At 38.2% G+C, this 19,365-nt stretch overlaps 1 protein-coding gene across 1 annotated transcript; it reads right to left on the reverse strand.

The window, feature by feature from the left end:
- Positions 1 to 12,189: 12,189 nt before the first annotated feature.
- Positions 12,190 to 18,849, reverse strand: LOC140751232 (uncharacterized). The gene is made up of 3 exons (XM_073085101.1): positions 18,080 to 18,849; positions 17,240 to 17,388; positions 12,190 to 12,557 (listed from the first exon to the last, which is right to left on the reverse strand). The coding sequence occupies exons 1-3, from the start codon at positions 18,416 to 18,418 to the stop codon at positions 12,194 to 12,196; spliced, it is 852 nt and encodes a 283-aa protein (XP_072941202.1). The 5' UTR covers positions 18,419 to 18,849; the 3' UTR covers positions 12,190 to 12,193.
- Between the last annotated feature and the right edge of the window lie 516 nt (positions 18,850 to 19,365).

The raw sequence follows: 19,365 nt of genomic DNA on the forward strand, positions 1-19,365 counted from the left end.
TTGGTTGGTAATAACGGTCAACCTTTTACTGGTTAACTGGTGTTTATTCTAATAACGATTAAATGGTAATGGTATACACAATTCTAACAGCGACTGAATGGTAATGGTAATGGTATTGGTATTGGTATCGAATACGCGCTGCCCTACTGGTCACGTACTAACTTATATTAATAAAACTAATTTAAAGAAAGCGATTGCGCGTCAATTGCAACTATGCAAAAACGTGTAATCGCTGATCTGTTCGATTGTGCAAATCCGAACATGTCAGTTTAAACAATATTGGTTTTTGTGACGGTCAAGGAAAATCCAATTCGTCTTACTGATTACAGCATCAGATGTTCGATTGATGTAACGTTGACTGGACTGCTTTAATTTTTCTGCGCTGTCTTTTCCGAAAAGGAATTGTCAGGTTTTTATTTTTAACCTTCCCTATCGTTTGGTGTGATGCAGGCAAAGTACATTTTGGAGGATGACTGGGTAGTGTGCAGTCAGTCCCTAACTCTATGAATTAGGGGTAACTGCCTCGAAATAAATCTCGTGGACTTTGTTTCCATGCTTGTATTATAAGACTAAAAATTACAAGCAACGTGCGATCGCGTTAAGAGTTTTTAGGGCATTGATCAGCTGCTAACGTTCGAATGCGCTCCCGGCTCCGTCGTCTTGGTGAGGGGAGCGGAGGAAGGTGCGCCCCGCACCGATACCCCGCACCCGATCGCGTGCGCAGGGCTGTCGCGCGTTCAATAACTTTTCATAAAACATCTCAGATCCTCCTCCTATCTGGAGGATGATAATCTCCTTAGCTGCATCATTAACTTTATAAGGTGTCCCCTCTTATATTACTCTTCTTTGTCACTTATGTTACCTTTATAATTGACAATATTTTATAATAAAGTCAGTGTCATTCTACTAGCTTTCAAGTGTATTATTTCACCACCTTACCATCTTACACCTTGTAGAGGAGAGTGACCAAATATGGAATACCATTTTGTTTATTACACATAATTTGCCCAAACGTTATAAATAAAAATCATTTTGTAGTCATTCATAATAATAGTATATTTACGCTTTGTTTTGTGGCAAGTTTTTGTTACATTGACTTATTTTAAATAAAAAACTAAATAATGATAATGGTACCCCAATATGGAATAGGTACCCCATATATGGAATACTATAAACACTATTAAGTTAAGATTAAAACTACTTCGCAACAATCCGCTACAAATATGTATGATGGTATATATTTTAAACCATGCAGTATGTACCACCCTCCCTCCCTCAAAGGATGCATGCAGATGCAAAAATTAAAAATATACACCACCATACATACCACCACCAACACGTGTTTCGCTCCAAAACGGAGCATCATCAGGGTAAGTTGACTCTACGACGGTTAATCGCTAAGTACTATAAACACTATAAAAATTGAACTTAAATGTTTGAACCGCTCAGTAAATATGTTCATTTGGATCCATCCTGACGGATGTGCAATAGCGCCTGGGGGACTGCCTCTCATTAGCTGATCACTCATATTCTTGCTAAGGAATATAATAAAGGCAGGTACAAAATGACCAGTAAGCAGCTTTCATAGCAACAATAATAATGTCATTAATCTACTATTCCATCGTCAAAATGTAATCTACCAAAATATTTTCAAAAGTTGTCCCTAAAACAGTTTTCCTTCTAAGTGTAGGAGCTGTTGATTCTTCTGGCGATAGTTCGTTTTTCTGGCATGATCGAAACAAGATAGACCTCAGTGTTTTGCAGCTCTCAATTAACCCATTTCTCTCTTACTAATTTATAGCTTGCGCCATGTCCTCTGCATTCCCATCTTTTCGTTTCGCGTTTGAGTTGACGCCAGCCATTTTGATGAAAAATATGAGCCCTCTGTACGGGCTACCTGAGTCGTTAATCTCGTCCTGGCGGTATCCGATGTATCCTGGCATCTTGAAGAGGTCCGACGAGAACAGGAGAGTCTCGGAGACCAAAGCCACATGTCCTGTTCCCGCGGGAGGAGTCGGAAGAGCGCGGCCTTCTTCTTTAGGCCGCGGGCGTTCCAAAATAGGATACGCATGGGCTTGCTATCCATAGTGAGCGGACATGCTCGCTATGCCGCTACGGATAGCTGGCCCCGTATCGTGGCCCTCACCCATGGCTGTTATCACCTGTTGCAGCATCTTTGTGAGGTCCTGCAGTACCCCCAGCTGTTTGCTGCAGGCCTCAGGCCGCTGGTGCCCTGGCTCCGCTCTGATCTAGGAGCGGGAGCGGGGGTAAAAGCGGGCGTCTTCCTTTTAGGCTGCCTCCTGGCAGCAGGTGCGTGCAGATGCGGGTGGAGCGGCTGAGGGGGCGGCCTTTGCCTTCTTCCCCCTCTTCCTCCGACTCTTCACTGGAGCCCCGCGATTTGTTGGCCCGTTGGCTGCGGCCATGAGGGAGCCCTGGTGCTGCTCCTCCACGGTCCGCGGCTGTACGGGAGCCACCGATGGTTGCGTCCGTCTCCTCTGCCGGCTTGACAGAGAGGGCAACCGTGCCAGTGCGCTTATTGTGCGCTTCCCGCCGGAACACCGGACACGATGTGTGATTGGCGGGATGCGGTCCACCACAGTTCGCGCAGGTCGCGGGCTCCTCCCGCGGCCTGGGCACTCATGGGCCGCGTGCTGCTCGCCGTAGCGCACGCAGGCCAAGTGCCGATGGCAGTTATGCGAGCTGTGGCGAAACTGCTGACACCGGTGGCACTGGGGCAGTCCCTTCTTTCCGCGCCTCCACCTTGATGCCAGGCATGCACAGCAGTTCTCTGACTGCGTAGATACCCGGCAGGAGGTCCTTGGTCCTCTTAAAAATCGCGAGGAAGATGCAACCGGGCCGTCCTCCACGGGCCCGGATGGCGCGCACGTATTCTCTGACATACCCCAGATCGCAGAACTCGTCTTGGATTTCCTGCGGGTCGGTGTCTGCGGGCAACCCCCTGATGGCCACCCTCACGCTCTGCTCCGCAGGCAGGGAGTAGGTGAACCAGCTGATTCTCTCCCGGGACTCTAGATCGGTGAGATACGATTATATTAATCTGTACTCATCGATTTCCTTTGGGGAAAATCGGACTTCCTGCCCGAAGGGGCGTGCGTTCGGAGCTCTACCCAATTTCTCCTTAAGCACCTTAAAGTGGTGGTGCCAATTGGGGAGCTTCTCCACGATGAGTGGAGGGAAGCGGTTCTTCGGCGGCTCTTGCTGGCCGACGGAGGGGGGCTGCTGTATGCGGCGATGCTTCTGCATGCCCCGATGTCGCCAGTACGGCCCTTTTTATAGACCGGCGCACGTGCACTTGTTTTCGTATTTTAAGATGCAGGTGTTTTACCTCAGGTGTTTAATCATTTTATTTTATAATAGGAGAACTGCCGTATTTGCTCCGACATATATATTACTCTTCTTTGTCACTTATGTGATCTTTATATTTGACAACAATTTCTAATAAAGTCGGTGGTTCCTCTTAATCTTATATGGTTGTAAGTACTGTTATTATAAGTGTTACCATTCCAGTCGCACGTTTCAGGTGTCAGCCTAGGTCTTTGAAACAAATTGTGGTAAATAGAAAACATTCTTGTGTTGGCGATTGTAAACCAGATAAGTAACTTGTTTAATTAAGACAGATGCTACGTGCATTTCCTTAACCTTTTCCTTATTACTTGCACATTTATGGAATGATAATGCTTTCTGCAGAAATATAAATGTTCCTCATTCCTCGTAGGTTTAATTATTTTTAAATGGGATTCATCCATGACACCAGGGAAGCGCTACATTTTGTATAAACTAAAAAAATAGGTTATTACTAATAATACGATTCTTTTTCTTACTTCGTATTTGGGTTACGTTAAACTTTTAGCCGAAGCCCATAGGTCATATACGAGGGTACGTTTTTAAGTTCGCGGAATGAGGGACAAGGAGCAAAAATAAAATGTCAAAATTATTTTTCTTTTTCTACATATTCTCCTGCAAGACGAATGCATTTTTCAGATCTTTGTATTAACTTATTTAAACCCTCATAAAAATGTTTTGTCCTTGTCGGAAAAATACGAGGAAATTGCGTCCTTTACTTCTTCGTCTGTAGAAACAACTTATTTCAATGGACACGGCAGAGTTTCTTTTCAGGAGGATATGTTGAGAGTAGTTCCTACATAACATTAGTGTGTATGTGTATCTGACAAATAAAAGATCAGTTTATAAATTGCATATATTTTTTTCTTACCTCATCCAAAGTATCCGTTCCAGAACAAAATCCTATGGAGAACATGGAAGAAACTCCATGGATATATTTTTCCTTTTCTCCTTTTTTATGTTTGATTTTACAGTAGGATGTAATTAGAGATGTGAGGACAATGTAGGTTAATGCATAAGGCGTCACATAACAGTATAATTAACAAAATCGGTATGTACATAAAATTAAAGTATTTCGGCAATGCCCTTGAGGGTGTCGAGAATGTCGTGTCGCCACCTCTGCTCGTCCTCGAAACGTCGCTCCTCTAGAGCCAGCTGCCGCTCCTCGAACTTCTGTTTTTGTTCTAAGCGGCGCTCCTCTAGAGCCAGCCGCCGCTCCTCCAACGCGACCCGCCGCTTCTCTAACTCGAGCCGCTCCCGTTCATCGGCGCCCCGACGGTTTTCGAGGTCAAGGACCCAACGCGGTGGAGGCACTATAACAAATAAAATTAAGTGCTCACACTGCTGCAAAGATTTTCCGAATGAATGATTTACAAATCATGCAACATCAACATGCATGATGATTTTGAAAAGAATTGTTTGCAAAAGTTTTTGCGGATCGTTTTTTACTGAACGATAAGCGCCCCATAAAAATATTTGTTCCGTGCGGGAATTGAACCCGCGTTGCCCAACAAAGAAGAATAATCGCTGCGCTAAGCGTGCTGACAAACGTTAGTTTTACCTTGTGTCCTTGACACCTCAGCATGACCGTCATCTTCAGCGACATGTTTCCTTTTTTCTGAAACAAAAATATTGATGAATACTTTACTCCTTTGTTCAAGTAATTATATTGTTTTAAAAATTCCTCTCTATGGCATAATGACATTTCAATAGTTGATCATATATGTAACAAAGAGATCACGGAAGAATGAGAACATGGAAGGATTTTAAAGAATCTGAGAATGAGGTCAAGGTATATAATAACATGTACTCAGATGACATGAAGTTTGCTTATGCAGTGGCTACACTTCATAGTGCTAAACCAAGGAATTTTGGCGCTAGTGTCGAAAATTGTGGGCACTTTAAACGGAACTAGTTTAATGGTTTAGTGCGCTAATTATAGGAAATGTAGCCGCTCTTTTAAAAATAACTTACTAGGTCGTTTGCGGGCGCTTGGGATTGGAGATGGCTCAAGCTCCGGCTCTGACTCCATTTGAATTTCACTTTCTAAAAACATTAAAGATTAATATATTAATGTCTATTTTAGTAGCATGATAAAAGATGAAATTATAATGTATGAGTAACTACTGTACATATTTAGGTATGTTGGCGGTCGGCATTCTTTTCATAGCTTTTTTTAATTAATGTTTATTTTGAATTATTCTATTTTATGTTCTTTAATAAAAAAAACCTTACAAGAATACAAAAAGTGCCAGTCTAAATTGTTTCCTTGCTATACCCACAATGCTCAACCTCCATCATCAACAAGGTATCTACAAATTATTATTAGCTAAATTGCCCAACCAATAACAGTCAAAAAAATTAAACTCATGTTTCTTTGAAAAAGTTGTTTGTTATTAGAATATGTATAAGCATTTTACTCTTATTACCTATAAATTATTCTTAATAATGTAAATTATGTCACCTACATACCAAATGGAATAGAGTTGCTGCCAACAATGGGGCTCTCTGATTCCAGGGGCAGCACTATCACCCGTGATTGTGGTGGTGGTGGTGTTGATGATGGTGGTGGTGGTGGTGATGGCAGTAGCACATCATCACCCATCTGATAAAACGAAATGTTATTAGTTTTCCATCTATGTGTAAGAGTTTAATTTCATTGCACAGCAATAATTATAGTAGGTAGGGTAACCTACTGTTTTGGCTTATTGGGTTAGTACAGTCATAGAGTATGTTTTGATTTTACATATTATTAAGTAGCAGTAAATGGTACTGATAATTTAATAAAATTATAATTATGATTGTATAATAATATCATAATACCTACCTAGAAAGCTAAATAGTAGTAAAAAAGTAGATATGTATATCTATTATCTACTTAATATTAAATAAAACATTCCACCCCCAAATCTTAGCTAAGAACACATTTGATAAAGTCCCTTATCAAACAAAACAATGTAAATTAAAATGGTTTAACTACATCAAAAGGGATCCTCACGCTCTCAATGCCTGTGACATTTTGCACCCCGATTATACATAGGATTCGCTCCTCTAATGGTGTCAAAATGCCACATGGCGGGCCCCCCCCAGTACCACCACCATGCTGGCGAATTGCTGCCCCTTTCTTCTTGACCTTACATTTGAGGTCACCCCAGTACTAAAGTGCAAAGCAACGCAACACACAAAAGTTAGTTTGAGCACTTACCAGGGTACGTTTTTAAGTTCGCGGAATGAGGGACAAGGAGCGAAAATAAAATGTCAAAATTATTTTTCTTTTTCTACATATTCTCCTGCAAGACGAATGCATTTTTCAGATCTTTGTATTAACTTATTTAAACCCTCATAAAAAAATGTTTTGTCCTTGTCGGAAAAATACGAGGAAATTGCGTCCTTTACTTCTTCGTCTGTAGAAAATTTCTTTCCACGAAGCTCTTTTTTCATTTTTGGAAAGAGATAATAATCGCTGGGAGCCAGGTCTGGACTATAGGGTGGGTGATTTAAAATATCAAAGCCCACCTTATGCAGGGCAGCCAGTCCAATACGGCTCTTGTGTACGGGCGCATTGTCGTGCAACAGCAGGACACCTCTGGATAATTTTCCTCGTCTTTTTTCTTTGATGGCTTCTTTTAACCGCTCCAAGATTGTTGCGTAATATTCTCCGGTTATAGAGACACCTTTATCTTTGTAATCTATTAACAAAATTCCTTCTGCATCCCAAAAGACTGTCACCATGAGTTTGCCGGCCGATTGTGACACCTTAAACTTTTTAGGAGGTGCTGTACCCTTTTTATGCCACTGCATGGAGTCTTGTTTAGACTCAGGTTCATAATGGTGAACCCAAGTTTCATCTCCAGTAACAATTCGATTCAGTACAATATCCTTATCTTCTCCACAGAGGTTCAAAAACGCACGGGAACATTCAACGCGCTGTTGTTTCTGAGGCGGCGTGAGCATTCTCGGCACCCACCGCGCGCTGACCTTAGTCATGCCAAGATGGTCATGCAGAATTTTAAAAATGGTTGTATCCGATACTCCAACCATTTCTGCAAGCTGTTTCTTCTTTAGCCGAGCATCTTCCAGTACTAATTTTTCGACTTCCGCTATCGTTTCCGGAATGGTCACCTCAACAGACCGTCCTGGTCGTGGGTCGTCTTCAAGTGAATCCCTGCCTTGCTTAAAAAGGTTGTTCCACTTGTAAACCATCGTTTTTCCAGGGCAAGAGTCCCCGTAAACCGATGACATCTCTTCCATTATGATTTGCACAGACTTTCCTTGCTTGGTAAGGAACTTTATAACGGCGCGATGCTCGATTTTCTCCATACTTCCAATTTTCTTCCGGATTGAGTTGTTTAATTGTCGATAGTTTTAAAACTAATGATGCAATTGTGATAAAACTTTATATTTTTACTATTTATGACTCACTTAACACGTACCGCCCTTAACGAGCCCGCTATCCCCCCTCCAACCCTGCCATTCCGCGGACTTAAAAACGCACCCTCGTAATAGGTAAGTTAATCCATAACCCTCCTCCAATGTTAATAAGTAATTTAATTAATCACTCAGGCAATAACACAAACAGCATAAAACAAAATGCTATTAAGAAAGTAAGTATCTTATCATATTCAATAACTCATGCAATAGCACAAACACAACACAAAAACAAAATGATTTAACAACAAACAAGTACCTAACCTATCATATGTTATCAATTAAGGTTCATAAATACTCACTTGTCGCCACTCTTTTGCACTTTTGGTGCATCCCACCGGCATAGCATTTAGCCGGGAGGCCAATTCGTCCCACAGGGCACCGACTCGCTGTTTACCCTGTGGGGTATTTAAAAAAGCCCCTCGGGCTACCAGTGGGTTGGACTGCATCCAACCCACCAAACACTCCAACTGCCCCTGTGCTATTTTTCGATTTGCGGGCATTTTTGACCTCTGAAACATATTACAGAAAACTAAATAATTATAGTGGAAGCTCTCTCTAGCTTATTTAAAGGGATATTATGTGTACTTAATATAATGATTCCCCTCATTTGTAGTGTTTGGCTGGAAACACGGCTCGGCGACACAATAACTTCGAAAAAGCACAAATCGTACAAGCACCACAGGTAGGAACCTATGGTGCTTGTGCACAGAACACCAAAGAATAACTTTTCACATAGGGACAATTAATAAAAAGAGTACTTACGTATGAAATTACACAATTTACACAATGATCAAACAACCAAAGGCCACGGCCACCGCTAATTTGTTGACACTGACAGGACGCGTTTAGTTTTTCAATGGCTTAATAAAAAAAGGCAATTATTTTGCTTTTTAAAATTCAGAAGTGTGATATAATGTACTTGTAATTACATTAATATAATAATTTAACATAGTAACTAAAAAATTACAAATATTTTCATAAAATTAAGTATTTTTAATTAATAAAATAAAAACCGTAAATCGTAATCAACTAGCATTAACCAAACGCAGTTGCCAGACTTATTTCGTTCATTTTCATTCAATAAAGCGAAAGCTATAGCTATTACAAAAGTGCGGCGATCATAGCCGGTCGCTCAAAATGAAAGCTATAGCAAGTGCTTCGCTTTAGCTTTCATCAAAGCTATAGCTATAGCGTTGAGATAGGCGGTAGACCCACTGTTGTCGAAAATGTATATGACGAGGTGTTAACTTGTTTCCGAATCTAAGACCTTCGTTTTGTTGAAGCTTATTAAGATTTATTAGTAGTTGCCATTTGATTTGTTTGTCATTATTATCAAATAACAGTCTTTTCTTTTCGAACGTGTTTCTTATTAGTTTTATAACATGGCTAGGGTCTATAAAAATGCAAACATTTTCTCCCGTGCATGGATGTGGAAAATAAGTCTTCATATTACTGACGTCAGATAATTTACAGCCCAAAATTTCAGCTGCATCAAAGTTTGCAGAACAACCATCAAATGTAAGACTTAATACTATTACGCCAACCTCATGGCACTTCTGCAAGCATATTTTTATCAAATTTGTCTTTGTTTCAGCATTCACACCGGCTATCAGAAAGTAACCCACAGGTAATTTCCAATTTTCGTTTAGGGCAACCAGCATAAATACTAAAGCTTGCGTTGCCACAGTCTCGTCTTCTTCACCTTGCATAGGACCTGCTCCAAAATTAACTGCCCCCAATATTTGATTGTTGTGAAAAAGCTTCTGTCTCCTGATAGCTATTTCGTCAAAGACTAATGAGCGTACAGGTTTATTTGAATTTGCGTTGGATTGGGATTTCTTTTTCAAGGCTGCAAATGCTTCTGTTGTGAAACCGGGTTCTGCATTAGCCGTTGAATACCATCTGCAAATTGTCCTAGGATGTGGAAGAGCTTTATTGTAGCATTCCCTAACATATTTATATGCAGCTGGAGAATAGTAGTGTAACGTCAATGCGAGTTTTCGTAAGGGCGCAGTGTATAATAAATGATGTCTGCTCTGTTGATTCTTTTTCTTCATTAAAGATTTATGTAGCTCGACAACTTCTGCTTTAGCCATTAAATCAATCTCAGCATTTAAATTGAGACCGAATTTCTTTTTCAAATTTTGTACAATTGTTTTGTAAGAAGCACATTTTTGCTTTAAATAAATATTTTGTCTTTGTATTTTCTTAAATTTCTCAGTGAGTTTCTTTTTAGCTGCCGATTCCTTGCGTAATTTATTTTTAAGTACAATTTTTCTTGGAGTATCAAAAATTGAATTTGAACTGCTTACTGATTCGGACAATGATTCTGATACTTTCTGTTCACATGTTGATGGCTGAAAAAAAAGGAATTTTTGAAGCCTGTAAATATTCTAGCGGTACAGTAAAATCAATCGCCATATACTAGTTACGCCTCTCATAAGTCCCGTAAGCATACTTCAGTATACTTACGGGACATCACAAAAAGTAAATATTTCTAATCACAAATCAAGACAAAAATCCCAGCAATATTATTCAGTAATATAATTCCGTTATCGCGTGGTACTGCAGATTTCTTTAAGTACACTCTTCCTGTCTTTGTGGTGTATTTGTCGTTTTCTTGGAAATGCACGGAACATATGCGTGAATAATCTAAAGGTAACCACGTTTCTTCGCTGCGATTCTTCTATACAAATTTGATCCATAATTCTCTTGTTTCATGACACGGCCGAGGAAACCTTTAAATCCAAATAATAATAAAAAAATATTAATGTTATTGCATTAACATTATTATCGTAATTTAAAATTAATATTTTACTGCCCTTAATTATGTCTTAATTAGTCTTATACGTCGATAGTGTCAAGTCTGCGCATACAAATGTTTTACTCTTTGACATTCACAACATGGCCGCCGCCGCGGTGACGCGTTGCAATTGAAAAAAATATAATTTAATTAAGTGTGTTTTAATGTGTTAATAACGAAATAAACGTTCAGGAGACTGCGACGGCCACAATAATTACAAATTATTAAGTTTCTAAACATTATGTCAATGAACTCGCCTAGCGAGTCCATTTGAATTATTATGTAGTGCCTGCGACTCTCCTAGCGAGTCCATCGTGAAATATAGGCGGCACCTGCGAATGAATTAAGAAAATCGTGCTGGCAGTGAACGTGTTAATATCCTTAGTTCTTTAGGTCGACTTTTCTTTAACCCCGTATACAGAAAACATGGTAACATACAGAAATAATGTTATGTTACCATGTTTTCTGTATGGTACGGACGGTAACAAGCGAGGCAAAGCCCGATGTTACAGTCCGCACAAAATATACCACTGTCCTTCCTTTTTTTTACGTTTGCTCCAGCATCTAGCACATTTTCGCCTTTTTAGAACGCCATCGCCATTCCTTGGTAGTTCGCTGGGCATGTGCGATGGCAATTCTGGAGGACATAAGCTAGACGCTGGAGGAGGAAGAAGGCTTGATATTACCTTCTCCCTGAAACATTCTAGCGTAATTTTGCTATCCTTTCCCTTTCGGTATAAAAAGAAGGAGTTCAAAAACATAATTTGAAATATGTGAACTCCTATCTTTTTATACCACCTCATACATTTATGTTCGCACGGGTAGTACGCTAACATTTGGTCGCACCGGTCAACACCTTTCATAAATTTATTATATTTAACTATTATATTTGGTTTTGACACGGTGCGACCTCGGCGGTTCACCACATCTACCATTTCGGGTGTATGCTCTGTGGATAACGTCAAGACGTCCCTTTTATCCTTCCATTTCACTACGCATAGACCCTTTCTATTGTTCTGGTAAATGTGGCCACCCCGTGTTAATTTTGTACTCTTTACCTTCCGAGGATTTCTCCTGCGGGAAGGTAACAGTGTACCCGTGCAATATGTGGTTTTTGACAGCAAAATTTCAGCTAGATTGACACTATTATAATAATTATCCATATATAAGGAATGACCGGCATATAAATAATCTTTCATCAATTTGAGGACGACTTTATCGACGTGGCCTTTTCCTGCCACTTCCAAGCTGACCCTTTATACATGTGGATACGATGTACAAGACCATTAGGGTCAGCTAACATGTGCAGTTTTACTCCAAATTTTTATTTTTTATTTTTTATATATTGTCGAATTAAAAGCCGTCCTCTAAATAAAATCATAGACTCATCTATAGTCAATTCTTTATCGGGATATATAACATCTTTCATTATATTATTAAAATAATTTACAAGGCAATCTACTTTTGAATAAATACAAGATTCACCGACACCGTTCGGCTGAAAATATAGCATACGAAAAATGAGCAGAAACCTATTTCTGCTCATATAATTTCCTAAATTAAATTTCACTAAGTGGTGCTTTCGCCAGTAATAATTTATTTGTTTAGCCGAACGGTGCCCATAAAAAATAATATCCCTAAAAATATCAATAATTCTTCTCCATTCGTCGGTTTCCACCGATTTAGCCGGCTATTCGCTGATATCCCTCTACTAATAACTTCTTCTGCGTGGTCGTTGGTGGTCATGGCCAAATTATTTAAAAAAGATATATTAAATAATATTTTAAAATACTCTACGGGATTAAGGTTCTCAAAATTAAATATTTTGATACCGGGTTGTCCGGAGAGAGGCACCGTGGGGGGCACCGTGGGTTCATCAATCCACTCAAGATCGTCCCCCATCCCACCTTCGTCACTGACGTCAATCACGTCACTCTCTTCTAATTCAGAAATGCTTGTCCTGTAAATAATTATTATAATGTAAATTTATCTCACACTAAACTTTACGTATTACTCGTCGGAAATATCTATGCACCCGGCGTAATGACGTCATGCGAACTGGAGAGATAGCAAAAAAATCGAGATTTAAAAAGATAAGATATATTTTTTATTAGAGTGTCAATCTTTTAAAATTGTCTATTTTTTAAAATTTCATATAACTTTGAATTCAAACTGTACCTACTTTATAAATTAATGAATAATGATAAAATAATAAAACTATTAAAGTGAAACAAAAAAGTTTTATTTCCATTTAAGTAAATAATACACAGAAACGGACGTGGCGATACTACTCTGAAAAAGCCTCAACACCAGACATTGTTGTAACGCTGTCGTTGTCATCATCTTCTTCATTACTTAAAATGTTATCTTGGGTTTCGCTTTCGCTATCACTATCTTCTCCTCCTAAAGAAATTATTAATTCGCGTTCTTCAAGTTCGTACAACCTGTCGTTATGCCAAAACTTATCTCTTAGGCGATCAACATGATTGCATTCTTTTTTCCAATCTTCCGGGGATATATTTTGGATTGCTTCCTTTGTTAATCTTTCTATGTCTTTTTCTAATTGGTCTACATTTTTGTCTGCCACCCTTTGCTTTATCAAATTCCAAATATACTCAATAGGGTTTAGATCGCAGTGGTATGGTGGCAGACGTAATACCTCATGCCCATGAGCTCTAAATATTTCGTCGATGAAATATACCTTTATTGGCTTATTTCTTTTAATCAACATATAAAGTTCTCTTTTAGTCATTTTGTCATTAAATTCGATGTAATGTTCATGCAGCCACGTTTGCATTTCGTTTTTACGTGCACTGTAATTTGGCGGCTTGTTCGCCTGCTTACTATGATAGGGCGCGTTGTCCATGACAATTATTCCGTTTGGTGGAAGATTCGGTATCAATTTCTCTTTGATCCATTTTGTAAAATTGGACGCATCCATTTCATTGTGGTAATCGCCGGTTGTTGATTTACACTTATAGAGGAGCTCAGCTCCTTGTACGAAACCGTTTACCTCATTACCTGCGTGTACCACAATCCAGCGCTGACCAGGAGAATGATTTTTTCTAATGCTGGAATCACTACTATTTTGCCAACACTTCGAGACAGTGTAGTGCGAATGTATCCAGGTTTCGTCGATGAATGTCACTAGTTTTTTTTCGGCACCACCTTCGTCATTTTCTTTTAGCCTCCTAAGATATTTTGCTCTCCAGGCTGCTATTTCAGGTCTTTGAATCAATAAATCACGTTTTCGTTTACATTTTTTAAACCTGTACCCCAAAGATTTTATAAGTATGTTTCTTAGGGCGTCTTTTTGGCCGGGAAAGTTGAGCTCCTGTTTGGCTATTCTCAGAATCTTCTTTAAAGTTGGTATTTCTTTTCTTGTGGTATAAAAACTTTCAACCAAAGAGCGTATCGCACATAATTCAAAATTGTCTAGATCTATTTTCTTTTTGTATTTTTTACGCTTTTTTCCCGGTGTTGAGAGCTTTGTAGTGTGTGTAGGACTCATAGTTATATAAGTTAGGTTAAGCTTAGTATTAAGACAGTAACAATAAAGACATCATACAAGCAACACGCCTCTCAATACCATACGAGCCTGCTCCATCACTACATGGCGACCCTGCCAGGCCGGTGCGCGTGTGCCACGTTGCACGCGCACCGGGAGGCGTTCGAAACGAAGAAGAAAAATTTTAAATGAAGCTTGAAGATGAAAGAAGTTTTCTGATATAGAAGAAGGGAAAAAAGTTAAGAAAAATTGAAGATCACGAGGAAAAGAAAAAAAACCAAAACGAAGAAAGAAGTTCTTTTTTGTGGAAGAAAATTATATCAAACAATGAGAAAAATAACTAAGATGAACAAAGAAGTTCCGTCATGAAGTCATGGAAGAAGACAAAAAATAGATTAACTGAACATCGTGATCGTGAAAAACATAAAATAAAGAGAAAAATGTCTTCGAGGTCCTCGATCATCTTAAAAGGAAGACCAAACATCAAGAAGACTACCAAAAGAAGATCTACTCTTCATCATCAATGGACACCGGTCAGAGTAATTTTACTGCCGACGGAGACCAGCCCTTGTGAGAACCCTTGGCGTAGAAGATCGGCTCAAGAACAACTGGACACGACACTGGTTACAGTCATCATACAACAGGTATCGGAAAAAAAACAGCATAAAAGTATTATATTGATTTTGAAAAGATAATTTGTGTAGTAAAATATAAAGTAAATACTTAGTATATGAACAATAGAGTATATGAACCAAATTTTCTGTTTGTGAATGTGTGAAATATTAGTCAAAGTTTAATTAATTGTTGCAAAATTATTGCTTTTTTATCATATAAATAATTTATTGTACCTTCAGTTAGACTATTAATTATTTCAATTTAGATACTGTGTTATTATTTACATAGTTAAATATTTGTTTTGTATTGTGAATGTTTTACATACCACATTTCATACATTTTGGATAAATAATTAAGTTAATGACGTAAAGTAATAAGTAAACCCAGTTAGTAACAGTAGTTTCACTCTATCCGCGTTCTAATTACGCTTACTTGCAAATAGTTTGTTACGAATCTTATTACCCATCCTTTATGGGAATGGAATGTGTCAGTTTCGGATTGCAAGAATGATGCAATGCCGATGCAGTTTCGTTTTACATGCACACTTGTTTAATAATGTGTTACTTTGTCTATTTTATTAATCATGTTTTTATCAATTTAGCTTTTTTCTGTTAATTTGAATTTGTATTATTAATGTTTTTATGAGTTGTCTATAAAAATTAAAGTTTGTAAGATTATGACTGTATCTAAATGGCTATTATCTTTGAAAGTATATTCATACTGAATAATTATGACAAGAATGTAAGTACGAGAAATTAGGAAGGATTCCATTCGTAAGTTAGTATTTTTGGTAACGATCGGGATTGATCCCCCGAGGATTAAGAAAGTATTAACATGCGTTTGAAATATTGTGTGTTGTATAAGTTTTATTTAAGTTGGTTTTATGAGAGGAATAGTAGTAGGATTCTGTGAGTGCAAGAAAGAATATATTCTATTGGGAAATCTTGATCATGCTGTACGCGAGCCGTCTGTGTGAAAGAAATCCAGAGGAAGAGATTTATGAAAGAATAATGAAATGATTTGAAAGAGTTGAATACTGTAGGAAGAGTGAACTTAACCCTTTTTATGCCATGTTCTTGATCATGTAGTTACGCGAGTCGTATACGTGAAAGATATGGTGGTTGAAAATAAAATGAGAAATAGTAATGAGGGAATGAAATAATGTAATGATTAAGGGAAAGTAACCCTAGTACGTACTATAGGAGTAAAGGAAATTGTGAAATGAAATGAATACGATGTTAAAATGTAATAAAGATGTAAGAAAATTGTATTGAAAAATATAAACGTAGGAAAGGAGAAAGACTTTGTGATAATTATGAAAATGAATTATATAACTGGAAATGATATAAGTAGCTACATATTAACTCGGATTTGACTATTGGCGCCTAAACAGAAATGTATACTTGATAAGACTAAAACGCATAAAACGTCAGCGCAACGTAATTGTGTAATAATGGATATGACATTTTTTTTCGGATTTGATTTTTATAACTAAGTTAGTAACCTAAGATCTACATTTAAGGTATATAATAATATTATATTATAATAATTTAGTTCGTAAAAATACTATTATCTGTTATCTTTTTATTCGTTTATATTATTTAACTTTGAAATGTTTATGTTAGTAGTCTTAACGCATATTACACCAACCTTACTGTTTTTTTTCTAAATTTTGTAATGTAAAAAAAAATTAAATCGTGTTTTTCATTTTTTTTTTCAATAACCCGTGGAGGTGTAGTGTGTGTAGGACTCATAGTTATATAAGTTAGGTTAAGCTTAGTATTAAGACAGTAACAATAAAGACATCATACAAGCAACACGCCTCTCAATACCATACGAGCCTGCATAGACACTACAGCTTGATAGTGTCCGTGGTAACTGAAGCTGAAGTACTTGGTTGTGGATCTTGTGGATCGAAGGACGTGTTTGTGTTAATGTTTTCCTGAACATTCACCTCTCTCGTTGTTTCTGCCAAACTTTGTAATCTTTTTGCTTCACTTTTTATATTCATTATTGTCCTTTTAGATAAACCAGTCGCTGCACACGCCCTTTTTATTGATTGTTCAACCGGAATAATTAAAGAACCGTGTTGTTTTTCATTTTCAAAGAATTGGATTACTTTGAGCACTAAATTCCGCTCTGCACTATGTATAGTCCTACCCATTTTTCAGAACTAAATAGGTACTTTATTAATATTTCACCAAACGGAGAAATAAAAAAAAATAATGCGATGACGAAAGCAAGAATAATAATACACGTGCGTCGGCGCTTGCGTTGGCAACGGTACTAGACAGGCGAGAACGGCGTGAGGTGCGGGGAAGCGCGAGGGGAAGCGCATTCCAGCAAGGTGCACAGATATTTCCGACGGCTTATACGTAGGTTCATAAGGACTATGGGCACATAGTACAATGGTGTCACAAATTTATTTATATGTATATGTTACCTTATTTCAAAATTGGATTGAAAGAAAATTTGTTTTTACATCGAAATCTTTGTCTATTTTTTATACATTAACTTACCCCTCGGATTCGTCGGAGATAGACAAATCGGTGTCTAAGACCGACGAACAACTTTCAACCCGGCGTCTCGCCTGCCGGTAGTTGGAGGCGTCTTCTTCTCCAAACATCTCGTAAATGTTGCGTTCCACCTCATCTGGATTCAGATTCATCTAGAGTAGAAAACTATACTGCATAAAATGTTTTAGTGACTTATCACCCAAAATTATGTTTCAAAACAAATGTAAATAAACGTAATTGAAGTATATATTTTAATACTATATAGACAATACTGAGTTCTCCAAATTTACATCATGTTTATTAAACATTTAAAAGTATTTAAAAAACTTGTTAATATACTGCCCGCTCCTGGATCTTTGATAAATTGTCATGCGTATAGCCGCTTCAACAGCGAAAACAATATGTAGGGGTAAGGTGCAATGGCGAAGGGGTAAGATCGATACATTCATTAAAACCATATTTATATGAGCCATCGTTGCTGAATATTCCATAAATCCTCTGTTGTACCGATATAAATAGCTTGAAATCCAATCACATAAAAAATCGTTATCGAATGAAATTCAATATTTAAAATAGATCAATATTAACCCGTTGAAAAGTTAACGAATCGGTTTTATTTTACCATATTATTTTCTTTTAAGATTTGTTGAAAAATTACTGAAAGAAGAGATTTGTTGAAAAATTACTTTATGACGAACGGAAGTGTACCGTGGCAGTTTAACAGAATTTCTTAAAATTTATGTTTCAATTTAATACTAAAAACAAAGTTTACTACTATTTTTTTCATAATACTAATTTTAAAAACTATATTAAAAAATTTATAATAAAAATGTGGGTACTTACTGTTGTTTTTCTTTGTATAGATACATTTCTTATAAAAGCATCCATTTCTTCGAACCATCTCACTTTTGGAATATAGACATTTCCACCAGCGCCTGATCTTGAGGACTTTTTTATTTTTTCCAGTTCTAAATTGTAAGTTGCCCTCAAACTTTTAATTTTATTTTTTACCTCGGAAGGGCCAATCCCTTCTATACTCAATTCTTGTGCAATACTCTGCAATGCGGTTGCACGCATATCCTTATTTCTATAATGTATAGATTTGTTATCCCACAGGCACTCATGTTCCCTGTATAGTTGTACGAGCTTTATGTTTTCGGCTTCGTTCAGTTTCGTCGTCATCGTATCGCGGAGCGATGCAGCGTAGTCACCATACAATACACCGACAGTGACTGACTTCGGCGTTTACACGAGAACAGTGGCGCTGGCGCGGGTCGCGGGGGGAGCGGACTTGCGCCGAAAAATATGAAGCGGGAATATTGAAGACAGCGCTGTCCGACAGTACTGCGCTGTCTTCAAAATCGATTTACACGATGGCAGTGGCAGGTCAGCGCTGACTTGTCTCGATTTCGGCGCCAGTTACTTACCTCGTATAAAACAGCCTGAAGGCTGCCAATCGGGATCTTACGCGGAATGGCCGCAAAATTCAAAATTGGCTACATTTGTCAGATACGCGGTATTATCCAATGCTAGTTACGCGGATTTGCACCATCCCCGACGATATGTATAAATTCAAATATTTATTTTTTTGTTTTTTTCCCTTCCCCTTCCCCTTCCACTCGGTGCACTGCCTCTTGGTTGGCCTAGGGACCACCAAGACAGTGCACCTGGCGGTGCGTAACAGTGCCGCCAGGCTTTCACCACTGCTACCGCTACCGCTACCGCCTTCCGCCGCAATTTCCTGCGGGGTTGGGGTTGGCGTCCAGGGGCTGGGGTTGGTGTCTTCGTCATTCCTGTTATTATGATGAAATATACGTAATTTAATTCTATATTAATGATGATAATCATATATCATTATGATTCCAAAAAGCCCTCTATATATACGAGGGTACGTTTTTAAGTTCGCGGAATGAGGGACAAGGAGCGAAAATAAAATGTCAAAATTATTTTTCTTTTTCTACATATTCTCCTGCAAGACGAATGCATTTTTCAGATCTTTGTATTAACTTATTTGAACCCTCATAAAAAAATGTTTTGTCCTTGTCGGAAAAATACGAGGAAATTGCGTCCTTTACTTCTTCGTCTGTAGAAAATTTCTTTCCACGAAGCTCTTTTTTCATTTTTGGAAA

The sequence above is a fragment of the Epargyreus clarus genome, unplaced genomic scaffold, assembly GCF_041222505.1.
Source record: "Epargyreus clarus isolate Ecla_fem2 unplaced genomic scaffold, WU_Ecla_fem_2.2 ptg000022l, whole genome shotgun sequence".
Lineage (NCBI taxonomy): Eukaryota > Metazoa > Arthropoda > Insecta > Lepidoptera > Hesperiidae > Epargyreus > Epargyreus clarus.

Coding starts and splice junctions, on each gene's coding strand:
- LOC140751232 (XM_073085101.1), bottom strand. CDS start 18,418: ATGACGACGAAACTGAACGAAGCCGAAAACATAAAGCTCGTACAACTA. Junction 17,389..18,079: donor CTATACAAAGAAAAACAACA/GTAAGTACCCAC, acceptor TTTCTACTCTAG/ATGAATCTGAATCCAGATGA. Junction 12,558..17,239: donor ATCTCCGACGAATCCGAGGG/GTAAGTTAATGT, acceptor AATTATTTACAG/GACAAGCATTTCTGAATTAG.